Here is a 19,210-nt window from a genome sequence, read left to right on the forward strand (position 1 = left end):
TTTTAAGTAATTATTAACATTTATTGTTCTAAGCAGCAGTTTCTATATTTAATAAATCTTAAATCAGGAGATACAATTGATGATTTCATTAGTATAAATTGGGGAATTACAGACTTTGTAAAGTTTCAAAATATTTTCTTCATAAATATTCAGAAAAACTCAAGACACAAAGGATTCATTGAAAAAATTACTACACAGCCCAAAAGCATAAAGAATCCTTTCAAAAAGGATAAGTTCACACTTCTCTGCTAAGGGATCATCAAATGTCTTTTCAGCGAAACAACAGAATGACTCTTTTTCAATGGCTTAACATTGACATCTTCCACAGCCTTCAAGTCCTGTCCAAGGCAGCACAGATTGGATATTATGGGGAAAAAGACACTGCTCTTCACATTTGTCATATATCACAGAAAGAGAGATGCACATTTTCTTGATATTTTTAGGTTCAATGAGCACTGTTGAACTAAATTTAATGTGGCATATGGATTACTCAGCCCATAAAGTTTATTACAAAAATATACATCTGACAGTAGTCATTACTTATGATTTTCTTTAGAAGTTCTATTTTGAAAATTTTATATTTTATTTTACTAATTGCCACTAATTTTTCATTTTTTTATTATAGTTGTATTTGAAAACATGTTTTTAGTACTTGTGAGATAATAGAGATATATATATTTGTCTCTGCCTCCAGTTACTGGCACAAAACTCCTAAAACCCTTGTAATTTCTTAAGTGATAACACTATGAGCATCTCTTGTTCTAATATTTGTCTTTGACCCTGTCCCTTCATACCAGGCTTCTAAAACTTTAGTAATTTGTAAGTGATAAATGCAGTAGGAGCATATTCTGTTCTAATAAGGGACTCTGGGTGGGATTCTGGATGGCTCCTTGGTGGGGGCTGGTCACCAGATAGACCAAACTTATGATTGATGCTTGGGATTTTCAGTCTAAGCCCCCCACCCTCCACAGAGGAGAGAGGGGCTGGAAATGGGGTTAATAACTGATCATGCTTACACAAGGAAGCCTCCACAAAATCCCAGTATCTCTCAGAGAGCTTCCAGGTGGGCAAATGCATCCTCATCAGGAGGGTGAAGCACCCAACTCCACAGGTGCAGAAACTTCTGCTCTTGGACCCTCCTATTCCTTACCCTATGTATCTCTTCATCTGGATGTTCATCTGTTTTCTTTATCATGTCCTTTAATAAACTAGTAAATGTGTTTCCCTGAGTACTGTGAACACCTCTAGCAAATTAATCAAACAATCTTTGGAATGTCTGATCTATAGCCAGTTGGTCAGAAGCACTGGTGATAACCTGGGCTTGCAACTGATTTCTGAGGTATGAATTGTAGGTGGGGGGCAGGGGGCAGCAGTCTCATGGGACACCTAACTTGTAAGGTCTGACACTGTCTCCAGGTAGGTAGTGTCCAAGTTGAAATAAATGGTAGGACACTCAAATAGTGTCACAGAGAATTGCATGTATGGGGAAAAACCTCCACACATTTGACAATCAGAAGTGAAGTGTTTTATTTGAGGAGTAAAGGAGACTCATGGGAAAGAAAAACACCATAGAAAAGTAGGGTTTTCCCTACATAGGAAAGTAGAAAATGGAATTTTTGTACCATAGTACTATTTGTGAAAGACAAACAGTTCTTCCTGAGTGTTTATTCATAGCTTTTCTCTAAGTATTTTCTCAAAATACAGGTTTGTGATGCAAAGTCAGTTGATTTTAAAGTGAAAAAATCAATCTATCAAACAATATGAACTGTATTCCCTGAAATGGATAATTTGCTATTGAATCATGCAAATACATCAGTAACCTGAGGTCTTCCATTGCCCCCTCCCACCATCATGTTACCAGCAAAACATTCTGAATTCCTTTAAAAGTATTATTATATAAAACAAGAAATCGCTTATTAATAGAATAAGTCCAAATGATGAGTTTAAAACTGTTACTATTTGGCAGACTAGAGGAAGAACTATGCTTAATTGTTTATTTTTATTTCATTCCCATTACCTTTATTAAAGCTGCCTTTTTGTGTTCTATATCACAGGGTAGCTCTGGTTCATGATGGGATGTTGATGTACTTGGATAAGACTGTTTATCCCTGTCATTGATTTTAGTGACTGTGCTTCCTTTAAAAATAACTCATTCTTGCATTGTACTACATATATCTTGTTTAATGTATATAATTTTTAAAATTCAGTTTTTGAAGCTTTGAAAAACAGTCCTTGTACATATGGTACAACAGCTTGACCTAAATGTTCAACTTTCTTCTACTCTACTCCGTATATCATATTTTTAAGCCTTATCTTGAAAATAGGAGTTTGAAATGATAATATACTTTAGAAATATTAAGTAATAGAAACTTCAGGGTAAAAATGGGGAAAAGAACTGGATACCAGACTGTCAGTTAGTGCATAGCAAAATGAACCACCCTCCCCTCTCCCAAAATGATGGGGGTGGAGAACAAGCCAAGAATTCAAGAAAAAAAACAATTTTATGCCATTCTATGATATAACTAACCTTTTATATATCCAAGAAGAGAAAACACAAGATGCTGGTACAGAGTGTTGCATTTCTAAAGGTGCTCTCATTGCCCCCAGCTTCCTCCCCTCAGTAAAAAGAGGAGTCATAAATAATTCTAAATCTTTAATTAAACCATCAAATTCAGAGAAAAGCAGCCTAAGAAACTGAATAGGAAGTCATGGGGAAAATAAGGGAAAACTCTGAAGAACAGAAGCCCAGAAGACTGCTAATGGATCTGAGGGGAGGCAGAAAAGGTAAAGCTGCATCGCTCTCTGCCAGGAACTGGACTAATTTGGGGTATTGTACAGCTGCAGTCTTCAGAAGTGTGATAAAAACCTAGATGGGTTGAGTGGGCTCTAAGAAAGGGCGTTTATGAGGATCTCAAGAGTGATTTTCAGCCATATTCATTATGCCCTTTGCTACTCATACTTCGTTATTAAATCTTTAATGCTGTTATTCTGTCCAATTTGTTTTCTTCCGCAATATCGATTTAATCTAAATTATTTTTTACTATATTTCACTTTGTGTTTCTCTTACCGAATTTGTATTCTTAATAAGCGCTACAGCACAAAGTACTCATGGGAAAGCTGTTTCTTAGATTTTGTATGTCCCCAAATTTTCTGATTTTCAACTGTATTTTTAATCCTTCTTTTCTGTCTTCCTACCTGATCTCAGTCATTCATAAGGGTGGGCATCTCTATCCAGTCCAAGACTGCTATGTTGCTTAACACCAGGGGACCCCCCCCCCTTTGCATTGTATTCTATGTGAATTTTTCTCCTTGGAGTTGGTTTTGGTTTTCTTTGCTATCATATAATGTGATTCATTTCTCCTAATATACCTCAAAATTTCTAAAACTGAAATTAGCTTATTTTCTTTGTTAAAAGGCTAATTTTCAAAAAGATATATAAAATGAGCACACATCAAAAATTTTATTTAACCTCTTAATGAGGGAACTGGTAAGATACTATGACTAGTTCAGAGGAGGACTCAAGGAATATATATATATATATATATATCTATATATATCTATATATAAGATTAAGGAATTTTGAAGCGAATTTACAAATAGAGACTTTACAAAGCAAGTCTACCTACGGAGTAACAATCAGTTGCACTTCACCAGGCACAATCAGTTTGAATTGCTATAGACAAGAATAACTCAAATTATTATTAGTTTTCATCAACTTACAGTTGTAAAATATCTCAAAGATAAAGACAGGTGAGGAGCACCTGAATGGGTAAGCTAGATTTTTTTTTCCTATTTCAGATTCTTTCACAATTTCTCCTGATACCTTTCTCTGAACCATTCTTTGAAATCCAAGCGTTGCTTGTGTTCTACTCTTACAGAGCCTGAAACATGGGGGGAGAGATAACTTAAGTTTCCTGGCATTCTTAATGAGATGTTAAAGAAACATTTGTCTGGGGTTCAGTGATACTTTACATTTCACTTTGGTTTCTTTTTTTTTTTTTCTCTTTCAAATTGATGTGAGCTCTGACACAGAGATATTTCAAGTTTATCTAGATCCTTGAGCATATCCAGGGTCCTTTCAGATGTCCGTAACATCAAAATTATTTTTTTCAAAATTATTTTTTAATAAAACCAAGATATTTGCCTTTTTCACTGTGTTGATGGACATTTGCACTCAGGGTACAAAAGTCACAGTAGATACAGTATCTGGCACCTAGCGTCATGGCGGAGTATATTTGTACACCCAAATTGTACTCATTTTATTCTATTCCACTGTGCACTCAAAGTAAAAGTCAACATAAAAATGCCCTAATGGTGCAGAAAATGCATTCACTTTTTTAAAATTCTCAATCCTTGTGTATGCAGCTTTTTAATGTGCTGTGCATAAAAGCAAAAGTATACATCAAAGCAAGTCTGGTGCATACCAATATATAATCACTGTCTTGAGGAATAACACTTGTGCAATTTTTTTAAGTTGCTAGTTGAAGTAGCCATTATGAAAACATGACTTGAAAAATAACTAAAAGATAATCTGTGGCTCTTCAAATCTGAATATTTTGCAGCCATTTTCTCAAAAATTAACAAAGTAAGCCTGCCATTTTGAGGAAAGCAGCTGACAGTATTTGTTTCCCAATAATAAACCTCAAGATTTCTAGTAAAAATTAGAAGTTTGGAAAATGTATATTCTTCACATGAGCTTCAGAGCTCCACCATGGTTTTTGATGAGTTCAGTAGTAATAATAACTAATGTGATTTTTTAATATGATATAATAAAATATGTCAATCTTTGAAAGATACCCATTACTCAGTGAATCAGTATTTTTCAAATAACCAATAAATGATGTTACAGAATCCTGCAAAGGTAAAATATCCATTTAAAATGCAAGAAAGACCAATGGAATTTTAATGTAGCAGAGGATGTAAAGATGATTAGTATAGTTCCAGATTCCACATTGCAACTATACTTTAAGGAACTACCACTTATCCAATTTGTATATGTTTAAAAAGTCAGTTTAAATAATGCTAATTTTCCAGTTACATTCTCTGTGAAGCTGGAGTTCATGTACTTCCACCAAAGCAACAATTCACAATAGATTGAATACAGAAGTAGATATGAAAATCCAACAGCTTTTGTTAAACTTAACATTGAAAATTATTGTAAAAGTAAAGAATACTCCTCTCACTATTTTTGTTTTGTAAGATATAATTACTTTTCACAAAATATGTTATTTAGGTTAATGTGTAATGGATTTTATTATTGTTATTTTTTAAATAAGCTACTCAATAAATATTTGAAAAATTTCTCAGCTTTAAATTCTTTTTTTTTCAGTTTTAAATTCTAATCCAATAAATATTAAAAGATGCAAACAATGTAAACAAAAGCTCTTTGGGATTCCTCAATTGATTTTAAGTTTATTAAAGAGTCCTTAGACCTAAAAGTTTGAAAACTGATTGTAACAATTTTTATTTTAAAATACATGTACAATATCATTTTGCTCTAATGAAAAATTCTCTCTCTACATATCTATCCATTTATCTGTATTAAAGCTGGCCATTTTTGAGGGTTGTAATTTCAGGTTGGTTTAGTATGCTAATGTTGGTATTTTTCTTAAAGTCATTATCTTAAATACGTATATTCACAATAATAAAAGAAAAAAAGGAAATAAAGATACTCAAAAATATTAAAAATATATATTTCACAAATGTCTGAGAATTCAGTAAATACATAATAAATACACAGTAAGAATCACTTGCTTTGATTTTGGATCAATTGGAAACCAAAAGAGAAAGAAATGAAAATTGACCCCTGTAGTTTCCTATGGCTGCTGTAGCAAATTACCATAAATTTAGTGTCTTAAAACAAGAGAAAGTTATTTTTTTACAGTTCTGGAAGCCATAAGTCCAAAATGTGTCTTAGAAGCCTCAAATGATGTTGCAGCTTTGGCTCTTTCTGGAGGCTCTAGATGAGAACCTGTTCCTTGCCTCTCCAGCTTCTGGTGGCCACTTGCCTTCCTTGGCTTGTGGCTGCATCATGCCAGTCTCCACCTCTGTAGTCACATAGCCTATCCTCTTCCATTGTCAAATCTCCCTCTGCTTCCCTTTTAGAAGGACACATGTGACTAAATTTTAACACAACCAGATAATCCACAATAATCTCATCTCAGAGACTTTCATTTAGTTACACCTGCAAAGTCTCTTTTACCATATAAGATTAACATTCACAGGTTCCAGCAATTCGGACATGGATATCTTTGGTGGTCATTATCCAACCTATCACAACCACTGCTTCACATCATGTACAGAAATCGATTCTACATAAAATATAGATCTTTAAAAAGCTTACAAAAGATAAGCTAAGAAAATAACCTTATAATTTTGAAGCAAAGATATCTTAAAGGTGACATTAAAAGCACTAATTACAACCATAAAGGAAACAATAAATAGACCTGCACCAAAATTAAGACCATATGGGGCACCTGGGTGGCTCAGTTGGTTAAACATCAGACTACTGATACCAGTTCACATCATGATCTCACAGCTGTGGGATCAAGCCCCACATGGAGCTCCAAGCTGATGGAGCTCCAAGCTGAGCAAGGGGCCTCCCTGGGATTCTCTTCTGACCCTCCCTGACTTGTGGGTGCACACACTCTCTCTCTAAATAAGTAAACATTAAAAAAAAGATTGTTAAAAAAATCAATGTCTAGAGTTTATTATTAAGTGAAGAGAGAAAGATGAATAAGGCTACTTATTGCATTATTTTTTTAAACTTTTTAATGTTCATTTATTTTTGAGAGAGAGTGAAAGAAAGGGGTGGGAGAGGAGCAGAGAGACAGGGAGACAGAGAATCCAAAGCAGGCTCCATGCTGTCAGCCCAAAGTCGGCTGTGGGGCTTGAACCCACAAACTGTGAGATCATGACCTGAGCCACCCAGGCATCCCCATTATTTTATTTTAAAAAATTAAGGCTATATAAATATTTGGGTGTGTGTGTGTGTGTATATATATATATATATATATATATATGTATATATATATACACACATGATAGAAAAGAATACCTCAAAGTGGGATGAAAGAATGAGCTGGAGGAAGGGAAAATATTTCTTTTTTTATTGATTTTTTTATTTTTTATGAAAGACAAAAATTATAATACAAATAATTAACGATAATAATAAACCAAGTTCTGTAATCCTCAACAGGTGCCAGAGACTTTTATTATTTTTTTTTAATTATCACAGTAATTCTAATAATTACTTGCTCTCTTCATCCCATTAGAGTATATGAGGAAACTGAGGCTCAGGATAAGATCATCTTGCTATTAAGAAACAGAGGCAGAAGTTAACAGAAGTTAATTTCATGTGAAGTTAAATGCTGTTAATGCCATGCTAGTCTCAGCCTGTGAAAAATAATGTATATTTCTGATATAGTATTACTACATTGAATAGTTATCTAATAATACTCCTAGCCATCTCACTAAGTCATTAGTCCTAGGGGACAAAAGATTGTGTTTTTTGAAAGAATGATTGAATAAAACAAATAAAATCACTAATTTCATGGAATATTTGTTTTTTTAAAGGTAGTGAGAAAAATACCGGACAACAGTTTCTTCATTTATTTCTCATGGATGGAAGGCCCACAGTTAAATATGGATGTGGAAGTTCTCACAATATCTTGACTCTTTCTGCTAACTATAGCATTAACACAAATGCATTCATCCCTATCACAATACGGTAAGTCTTCCACAGTAGTTCTTTGAATTATACTGTTGAAACTTATTTTTTCAATGTTATTTATATGTATAATAGCCACCCAGATATGAAAAGAAGGACAAAAAGGTCCATCTGAAAGTAGTCTCACTAATCAGTGTTTTCAGTTTGATGGATAAAGTATAAATTAAACTAAGGTATAATATGATACCATGCAGTGGCAATCCAATTACATACAGAATGAATTTCTTTGAAAAATACCATGGAGCAAATAAATAGGTTAAAGAATCCTGTGGTCCACTTGAAATTAAGATCCAGTAGTTCTTCAAGAAAATATCTATTGAATGAAAATAGCCGTTCAGAACTGGGGAGTTGGGGCAGGTGGCCATTGACTCTGCACAGAAAAAAGAAAATCCAGTAGGAAAAAAAAATGAATATTAGATGGAAATGCTTTCTGGGGCATATAAACTTTTGGAAGGAAGTCTTGGAATTAATTCATACTTCAGAATTAGGACATCTCAGAAGAGAGAGATGACTAAATATGAAGGTCACATCCCAAGGGTATTACTGAACAAAATTTAAATGTAGTAGCCAAGAATTTAAAATTCTTTATCAGTATAGCAATCTAGTGATAATGGTCTCTAAAGTTACTCTGTGTCAGTTAAAAATAACATTTTGTGCCTGAGTTTGTATGTTAGATGACAATTGGATACGTTAGTCTGATTAGCTGGAATCTTGGCTAACCTGTGAAGGTTATATAAATCAAATAAGCTTTCCCAGAGTCTGTATCAGTCTGAAAATAAAATCAAGGAAATTGACACCAATCTGAAAATGGAAACTCCTTACAGGCAGGAGCAGCATCTTACTCATTTTTAATGCAGTTTGCAGGACATCTGACAGAAAGATGCTCAGTAAATGTTTGAATAAAGAAAGGAGAGTGTCTGGGGCTGGGCAGATCAATTGGTTATGACAAGAAGGCAATAAAATTACCCTAAGGTAATGAAATTATTATTCACAGATTAGGAAGACCCTTTGGGAAAAGAGAGTTGTGTGTAGACAAAGCAAATTTTCAGAGTAATGGACTTAACCATCTCTCTTACAAAAGTTGCAGTTGCTCATACAAAAAAAGAGCCAGATGAGGAAGTGAATAACTTAAAAACCAATTTAAAAGGCATTTTGATTGATAACACCCTCATTTTATACAGTGTAATCATTTCACACAAACAATGGCACATTTGATCACATATGAAGTAATTTCTGTTTTGATCAAACTTACTTAAAGGGATGATTTTATTTCTTGCCTTTAAGTAATGAATACTTAACTAGGCAGTCCTCAAAGCACTCAGAGCCTTAGGTAGCCTGAAGGTGAAACCATCCTTTAAAAAAATATTGATGGGGCGCCTGGGTGGCTCAGTTGGTTAAGCGGCTGACTTCGGCTCAGGTCATGATCTCACGGTCCGTGAGTTCGAGCCCCGCGTCGGGCTCTGTGCTGCCAGCTCAGAGCCTGGAGCCTGTTTCAGATTCTGTGTCTCCCTCTCTCTGACCCTCCCCTGTTCATGCTCTGTCTCTCCCTTTCTCAAAAATAAATAAAATGTTAAAAAAAAATTAAATATATATATATATATATATATATTGATACTCCTAGTGAAACTAAAAACCAAGGACTTTCCAAATCCTTCAATTATTTTTATCCAAAATTTAGGAAGTGAAAAAGAGATGTCTCCACTGACACGAAAATGCAAATCTGCTTTGTCTTAAGCGCAGTATCCTACCAGACAATAGATTACATTAAGGGCTGACCCTAGGACTATATTGTATATTGTGTATTATATATTATATAAATTATTCAAGAGTATATAATATAAATAACAAGTATATTCTAGACAATTCTTCAAGAACTTTTACTGTGAAGGTATAAAAAGAGGTAAGGTGGTAACTAGAGGGAGGTGAGGAGTCAAAAGGGAAAAAATGTAGGATGAGAGATTTCAGCATGTTTAATTTGGGATTTAATTCCACTCAACATACTAGTTGAGTGGAATGTGTTAATACATAGAAAAATAATGAATAATTGAGAACATAAAGTCCCTTAGAAGTTTAAACTGATGAAATACAACCTACATGAGAGAAGATTCCTACCAGAGGGCAGTGAAAATGGAAAAAGAGACTTTTGATCTTTGTACATATCTTGGTCTATGACTACCTTTTGCTTTACCCCATCTGTTCAGTTGTTTATGTCACTTTCTCTTTCTGTCTTGCCCTCTCTGCTCTCCACTCTTATTTCTCCATCCTTATTGGGCACAAGTTAAAATTAAAAGGGTCTTTTGTGGGGGTGCCTGGGTAGCTCAGTCGGTTGAGCATCCTACTTTTGATCTCTGCTCAGGTCATGATCTCATGGTTTGTGAGTTCAAGCCCCATGCCGGGCTCTGCGCTGACAGTGTGGAGCCTGCTTGGTATTCTCTCTCTCTTTCCTTCTCTGTCTGTCTGTCTGTCTCTCTCTCTGAAAATAAGTAAATAAACCTTTAAAAAAAAAGTACATATTAAAAGGGTCTGTTTGTACAGCTCTTTTTAATTGTCTCTGACAGGACACTTGTTATGCAAATTCAAAACAAATTTGTCCCTAAAAAGCATGTGAATTAAGTTCCTTTTTAATTATATGAATGTTGTTGGAATATCATCTGTATTTAAGGGTTCTTGACAATAAAATACCATAGCATGATTGATAAGAATTTACTTTAAAAAATTAGTGGAATGAGCTCAAAGGTAAACATGTAAAATATGACTTGGATTTTTATTTTGATATTAGCCACAGAGAATAAACATGTATTTCCTCCTACTATATCTGCATTGTACCTGTAGGATAGATGACAGAAGTAGAGCAAACTTGAATAAGCCACTTGTAGTGATTGAGGTCAATTCAGTATCAAGATAGAAGTTCTTCTTAAATGAAATGGAGCGGAGATCACAGCTCTACAGATAGATTGTAATTCATACTCATGCACAGTTTGTCTTTCATTTCAACAAATTTTGAAAGGGATCACATAGAGAGAGTCTTAGTTTTCACAAGAGTTATTCTCCTTTGGGGAAGTTCAGAAAAATTGTCTTACTATATATATACTTTTTAAAGTTTCTGAAGTTTAAATTTTTCTGGCACCCTTTGTGTCTGTCCTGAACAAAAGCTGACTCTTTATTCAGCATTTGTTCTGTAAAGAAATCTTGTGTCCTTTCCTCTGAGTAATTTACTGTGTTATTATCTGCATATTTTAAATCCACACAGCCTATTCTACCGTAGAATCCTCAAGGACTTATCCTGATGTGTATTATCCATGTATATCTGAGGCATACTCCAATATCTAGTGATTTATTTTGATTAACAAACTGTTAGGTAGCCAAAGCCGAGTGGATATTGACCAATAATTGCATGACTGCCAGAACCACACATCCCGATCAGCCACTTTTTAGTAGCTGGCCAGTGTAAAGGAATGCATGCAGGGTTTGATATTAATTGAACAGAAGCTGGAAAAGTTGCTAATAGTTGGGCAGCAAGAACCTTAGAACTTGCTCAAACCCAAACATCACATAAAACCACTGCAAGCATTTTTAACACATCATCTTGTTAGATATTTGGTCCAGAAAACAAAATAACAAAAACTGCTGTTGAGTTTTGTAAATGGACTGATTTTTACCTCCTGTTTGATCTTACTAATTTCTATGAAATAAAAACCTCTTGTTAGGTGTATGTATATTTGTGTGTGTGTGTGTGTGTGTGTGTGTGTGTGTGTGTGCGCGCGCACGCGCGCGCGCGCACGCGTTAGTACGTATCTATGCAAATTACTTTTTATTAAGAAAGTAGAAAAAAAAGAAAGGGACACCTGGGTAGCTCAGTTGGTTAAGCATTCAACTCATGATTTTTGATAGCATGGAGCCTGCTTGAGACTCTCTCTCTCCCTCTCTCTCTCTGCCCCTTGTCTGCTCTCTCATTCTCTCAAAATAAATAAATAAGGGTGCCTGGGTGGCTTAGTCAGTTAAGCATCTGACTCTGGATGTTGGCTTAGGTCATGATCAGACAGTGCTAAGATGAAGCCCTGTGTCAGCCCTGTGTGTTGAAGGGATGGAGCCTGCTTGAGATTCTCTTTCTTCTCTTTCTGCCCCTCCCCCAGCTCTCTCGCGCTCTCTCTCTCTCAGAATAAACATTTAAAATAAATAAATATTTTAAAAAGCAGAAAATAAATTTACATAATGCAAAACTAGCATTAAAACCTTAAAGACTGGGAAATAAAAAAGGATTCTGAGCAGGATTGCTTTTAACTATATCAAATGAAGAGATTTAGTGGTAAATAACTTATGAAAATTAAGAAAGGAACAAATGACAACTTCTTATAATACCTATATATAATTTGTCAATGGCCTTTCAGGCAACTCTGCTCAAAATCAGCTTCAAGTGCTTTACCATTTTCCCCACATAAATTTTCGGTATTACAAGTTGTTTCCTGTTGTCCTATAATTCCATGGCATTTGTCCTGTAACTGCAAACAGAGAATGATAAGGAAACTACTCAAGTTTATGTAAGAAGAAAGAATATCCATAATGTATTATCAGCTCTAATCTTGAGAGTAACTCAAAATGTCCTTTATGTCTCTGATTTTCTAAAATATAAAGGTTTTTCACACGTTCTTGATAGTTAATATTATGTAAGCTATGGATTACATGCCTTTAGTCTTAGAGCCCAGAAACTATGTAATAGCAACAATCTTCACTTCTTGAAGCAGATGGTGACTTTTGAACTGTGCTAAATCTATAAGATATTAGATTTATTCATAAAACGTTGCCATGTCAATATGGAAAGTTTGGCAGGCTTTTCATCTTAAAAAGGTCAAACTTCATCACTTCAATATTAATTTCTGTATCTTTTCCATCAGCACTTCCATCTGGTATTTCTTAGAGGAAATGTAGGAAAACTATAGCGAAATATGGCATAGTACTTTATTATTACATTGACTTGTACATAAATACATAAATGTAAACATTGATCTTGCTCTCTTATCCATACATAACACAGTAATCATACATAACATGTCCAGTACTAGTGAACAACAACTTATAATATAGTTTATTTGTATTGAATTGAAAATATCCACTACAAAACTAAAATTTATTTCATTAAATAAGATTAAATCTTTTAGAATTTTGTGGGTCTAGAAGTTGGTGATTTTAGTACTGTTTAGGATTATTGGGTAGAGTCTTCTGCTAGCATGTGTAGTTGTGTCTAAAATTCTCAAATATCTTGAGAAACAAGGAAGTGTCAGTTTGGTGTTGAATGAGGCAGAAATAGAAGGGAGAGCTTTCTAAATAAAGACATTGCTATCTAAATGTGAAGCTGAGTCTACACAGTGTGTTCACTGAATAATAGGTCAGCTATGGACTCAACCAACCAGTGATATAAAAAAATAATTTAAAGTGATTGACTATATAGTCACATGCTTCTTTTAATTATGCAATTCAGTTCAAGTTGTCCAAGTGGAATAGCTATTATCAAAGTTAAAAAAGTAAAGATTCAAGTCCTTAGTTCCTCATCTCCTGGTGTGCTGAGATACCAAGACAGCCAGAGAACTGATTGACCCTTAAGGCCTCAGAGCAACCGCAAAGACTCTGCGGTTAGAGTCTTAGAACTTAGACTTGCGGTTCTCTACTAAGAAGAAAGGGACTTAACAGTTGAAAAGTACATCTATAACATAAGAAATAAACTGGATTTTGAAAAAAGATTAGAAATTTACCAGAGGGACAGCAGGTGGAAGAGGATAAGCAATGACATCATGGCATAGATTAACACATGCAAGAAATTGTATGGAGATTGAGTATGACAGGAACATAAAAAGTTTGAGGTGAAAAGATATTTAGTTCTTCAGCAAATCATCATCAAACACTGTAATTTCTAATGCAGAAAATTACAATAAACTAAAATAAAAGTGAAGAAATTCTTTGGAGAATCAGCAATGTATGCTGAAGAAAGCCTCACATGTTCTTCATTCTTTAATGTTAATGGTAGATTTCTACTACAACTGTCAGGGTTATTGAGGAAGTTGGAGGTATTCTTGTGTGGTGCAGAATATATGGCGACATGAACTTCAATCCCTAAAAGCCTCTTCTCTCTGTAATTCTAAAAGGCATGTATACTATCATCTTTAAGACAAGATTACATAAGAAAGTAACAGGAAGCAAATGAAGACTTAGGGGCAAACTAAATAATCAGAATTTTGTCAGAACAGCAATAATTGATAAAGTCAGAGAATAGTCTGCCTCACAGGAAAGTTAAAGGGATTGAACATGTTAAAAAATAAGATTCATGAGGAAATGCCAAGGGATTCTTTGTTTATTAAGAGCGGTGGTTTAACATTACAGATTTAAATCCCATGTATTTTCCAACTTGCTTCTGTAGGACCCACAGCTATTCCTAATTGAGATCCATCATCATGGTTAGAGGATATTTGATTACTGCCTTGAAACAACTGTAAGAAATATTTTACTGTGAAAGTCCTTTAAGTTCTATTCTTAGTCGTAGGCTTCAATCTCCGACAACATATTTATCTTAATTAACTTCTATAGAACAATTCTCACAGAGTGGACTCAAAATATAGACAATCTTATTTATTTAAAAAAATGGCCAGCCACCTAACTTTTTAAATGAAGCTAAAAGAAGCTATGTGAGCTTCTTCCTCAACAAATTGACCTTGACTTCATCAATATACTGAATAAAAAGAGGATATATATTGAGATAAATTGTTTTAGAACTTAACATCTGTTAACTCTGTTCTACCTAACACAAATTCATTTAAGAATAGTGTAAGACTTTTCAAAAGATATACTAAATTTTTAAAATTGAAAGCTGGTTTCATAGGCAGATACTGGTACTAAGCCAAAGTGTTTGAACTCAATAAATATAGAACAAAGACCTTTAATGCTTTGTGAGATAATTTATTTTTTTCTTTTAAGATTTTATTTAAATTCAAGTTAGTTAACATATAGTGTAGTATTGGTTTCAGGAGTAGAATTTAGGGATTCATCACTTACATATAACATCCAGTGCTCATCACAAGTGCTCTCCTTAATGCCTGTCACCCATTTAGCCCATCCTTCCACCCAACACCCCCCCACCAGCAACCCTCAGTTTGTTCTCTATAGTTAAGAGTCTCTTCTGATTTGCCTCCGTCTCTGTTTTTATCTTACTGTATTTTTCCTTCCCTTCTCCTGTGTTCCTCTGTTTTGTTTCTTAAATTCCATATGAGTGAAACCATATGATATTCATCTTTCTCTGACTGACTTATTTCATTTAGCATAAAACACTCTAGTTTCCTCCATGTCAAAATGGCTAAAATGAACAACCCAGGAAACAACAGATGTTGGCAAAGATACGGAGAAAGGGAACCCTCTTACACTGTTGGTGGGTATGCAAACTGGTGCAGTCACTCTCGAAAACAGTGTGGAGGTTCCTCAGAAAGTTAAAGATAGAGCTACCTATGACCCAGCAACTGCACTACTAGGTATTTAGCCAGAAGATACAAAAATACTGATTCAAAGGGGCACATGCACCCCAATGTTATAGCAGTGCTATCAACAATAGCCAAATTATGGAAAGAGCCGTAATGTCCATCCGCTGATAAATGGACAAAGTTGTGGTGTGTGTGTGTGTGTGTGTGTGTGTGTGTGTGTGTGTGTATAGGATATTACTCAGCCATCAAAAAGAATGAAATCTTGACATTTTCAGGGACACATAATTTATTCTAATGCCATCATAAGACACAGCTAATTCCTGTTTTATAGTATTTGATACAGAATTTTGTCTTGGTCCCTCCTACTTTTTGACTTAGTTGGCTTAATTCTAATTTCTAGCAATATTTGAACCCCAATTTTGCCTTCAAAGACAGGATGTTACAAAGATAAGAAGGAGTAGATTCCAAAACAAAGCCCTATAGCCAATAGCATGAAAATTCACGTAGGAGCGTAGTAGACACCTCAGTAAAGCTCCCATCATTTGGAAAACAGAAATTTCCAATTTATGTGATAGACTGGGATGAACTCAACCATGCCCTGAGAATCTCCTCCCAACTCCCAAATGAATAAAATAGCAAAACGCATTCTCCTGCTTTATTGTACTAGCCATGACTCTCATTTTGGCCCCTAGAGTACAGTAGCAGAGACTGCTCTGAAAGAAAATTTTAGCTCCTCTAGTATATAAACCTCAGAGAAGGTGATGGAAACACAATTCCAGCTTAGCATAGCCTCTATGGAGAATTTGTGAAATAAGAAGAAATGAAGTTTTAGATTGGTTGCACAGAAATCACCAATGAGCAAGTCTGGTCCTTGAATGAACATGTGCAAGCTGTCCTGAGGATTCCTAAAAATATTTGGAGATGGAGATTCTATAATGGGCTATAATTCCCGCAGTTAAGTCTTAGCCACTGATACTTAATAACTAGTACCTTAGGTCAGGTTCTTTGGAACTAGACAGTAGGGATTTGCATGCAGGAAGCTTATTAGGGAGTGCTCTTGGTAACAACTGCCAGAAGTCAGTGGGAGAAGCAGCATTGAGAAGAGGTAGAAGTTGAATTGCAGAGCAGCTGTGAAAGAGGCTTCAGCTGACCCTAAGCGGAGCTCTGGAGTAGGGATGTTCATAGTTTACTGAATTGAGTCAAGGGGACCTGGACCTTTTTCCCATCACCAGGAGACTCAAGGCAATATACCACAGCATCAACTACAATTGGTGAGGCTCATGGTAACATCATCACTGAATGGCTGATGAAGTCCACAACTCTTGGGTTTGACTTACACATAAACTAACGTTGTTTTTAGATAAATTAGAAACTTATCACTCCCTATAGCCCCCATGGGACTGAGTTTCCCCATGTTAATGGCATGGTTCTACTCAATCTTGTCAGGACTCACCCGAAGAAGTTACTGACTATTAGGAAGAGTAGTTCAATACTAATCACATCAAACCCCCAAATGCCAACTCTGTAGATGTGGATCAGCACGGACATAGATAACCACAAATAATGCCATTCTGTGATTTATCATTAGACCATTGACCACTGCCCAAGTAGGGTATACTGGGTTCAGAGCACAAGGATAGATCTTTATATGTTCATTGTGATTCAAAATGAAAGTACAGGGCACCTAAAGGGCACCTGGAAACAGAGAAGTGAGGAAACAAATCATCCTCTCTATAACTACAGAGAAGTCTTTTACCTGTCTGTTCCTTTCTTTGGAACATAAAGATAATAACACTCATTTTCTGCGATATAGGCTCCTATGAGTGTAATCTGTATGAAAGTTCTTTGAAAAGCATCAAGTGTCCCTCAAATGAATAGTATTATTATTATGGTTTATCATCCATGTAAGTCTATTTCTTCTATTGCTGCCCTAGGACCAGAAAAATTGCTCACTATATTTTTTATTTTATAGCATCTCATTAAAAACACTTCATAAAAACTTTAATGAAGTTTTCTACAGATATTTCTTCTTCCAATTAAGTAAACTTATTTCCTCATGGTTTTGTTCTCTAAGCATTTAATTATTTTAGGCACTATTTTTTGGATGTCCTCCAAAGTTTTCCACAGCTTTATCAGTTGAATTTTATAAGCTGACTCCTTTTTTTAATGGACAGGAAGATCAAAGACATCACATATATTTCTTCTCCATGTGGAATTTTCCTGTAGATTACTGGCAGTATGTTTTCTAATCTATAGGCAGGTCTCAAATATCATATGTATCAGTTTACATTTATTAAGTTTCCACCATAGATATTGTTCAAAGAATATATTTGAGGGAGATAAAATATGTTTAGTGAAAGTAAAAAATCTTCTTTCCATTATTTCACCTCTCTTCCAACATTTCTCCATTACATTCGTGGTTTAGACACTGTCCATTTTTCTCTTTCTTGGAAAGATGCCAGACAAAGGCTGTTCACAGGGCTATATCATCACACAACATACGTTCCAATGTGTCTTTAAAAATCTGTTTAAAAAGTTTTGGGAACAACAAATATATATTTTGTATGAAGTTGGAGATGTTTCCAGCGGCCTATTCTGAAAGCCACTGCACTTTCCAGTGTTAATTGGGCAGTAGGGTGGCAGATTAATTCCTTGCTTGTTAAACTAATCTCCTTTTATAGTTTCATAGATGAGAAAGTGATAGGCTGGGACCAGGGACAGGACCTGTCTGGTATATGGTACAAGAAGCAGATGAGTAAGATCATGAAGTGGGCACACACACACACACGCACACGCACATGCACACGCACACACACACAAATAAAACACAAAACAAACAAATAAACAAATAAAAAACTGTAGTACAGAAAACAGATATGTTATTTTGCCAGCAGAGGAAAAGGCTGTCCAGGTGATCATGAGATAGACATATCTGGTAAGTGTTAGGTGTACCTAACAAACAAGATTTTCTTTATAAGGATGTATTAGAAACTCCACCCACATAATAATGTCAATCTAGTTCATTTATTCATGCTCATTAATAGCTGTATAATAATAGTGTTTATTTTTCACCTATATGATGAGCACTATCTACAATAAATATTTTTACACACAATCTCATTGAATATTCACAATATCTTTAAGGGGTACTTTGGTAATACTCATTTAAGAGATGAGTAAAGTGAATCTTAAAGAGACTAATTAATTGTCTAAGGACATGTAGCTAGTAACTGAAGCATGGGTCCCAGATAGACAATTTCACTGTAGATTTCTTATAGTTAACCACAACACTACACAGCTCATTGTTGTTCAGATTTTTCTGCCTAAAATACTTCTAAAAGGAGACCATTTCAAATCAAAACATCTATAAGGAGTCCCTCCTTCATCATCTGTCATTTCAAGGACAGATTATGTGGCTTATAATCAAGGTCCTTTATCAGCTTATTACCTATACATTTATGCTCCTCTACTACCCAACGTGGACTATCCCATTCCACTAAGCCATGGTCCCAAATACAGTCCTCCCTTTTCCTACCACATTCATTTTAGCTAATGCTACAATTTCTCCCCTGAAATGCTCTCTCTGCTCATTTCTCCTAATTGTACATTATCCTTCCTACAAGCCTGTCTCCTCTAGAAGCTAGTCGAGATTGATCCTCTTCCTTACTCACAACTGCTAGCATGCTCATGTCTTATGATATTGTATACTGGCCTTTCAGATGAACAGTTACCTCATCTCCAAAACCAAACAAGCATGTAAAGCTTGAGTATGTGACAAGTAGAAGGAAAACAATTAGATAGACTTCATCATGGAAATATTACTAATGGAGATCAGTTAAGTAGATGAAGGCCTTGGAAACTTAGCTTCTTAGAGAGATTATTTAGAAGGTTTATTATTATTTATTTAGGTTTATTATTATTTATTATTATTTATTTAGATTATTTAACAGGTTTGACATAAACAAATCCACAAGTAATAAAATGTTCATATGAGAAATTAGAATGTAAGTCTTAATTGATT

General features: G+C 34.9%; 1 protein-coding gene across 1 annotated transcript in view; it reads left to right on the top strand.

Annotated features, from left to right (window-relative positions):
- The window catches only part of EYS (eyes shut homolog), a 1,591,614-nt gene that overhangs the window by 1,289,482 nt on the left and 282,922 nt on the right, over positions 1–19,210 (top strand). The window contains exon 31 of the mRNA XM_053222617.1: positions 7,576–7,729. Coding sequence (XP_053078592.1) covers positions 7,576–7,729 — 154 coding nt within the window. The remainder of the gene's footprint in view (positions 1–7,575; positions 7,730–19,210) is intronic.

The sequence above is a fragment of the Acinonyx jubatus genome, chromosome B2 (genome assembly GCF_027475565.1).
Source record: "Acinonyx jubatus isolate Ajub_Pintada_27869175 chromosome B2, VMU_Ajub_asm_v1.0, whole genome shotgun sequence".
Taxonomy (NCBI): Eukaryota; Metazoa; Chordata; class Mammalia; order Carnivora; family Felidae; genus Acinonyx; species Acinonyx jubatus.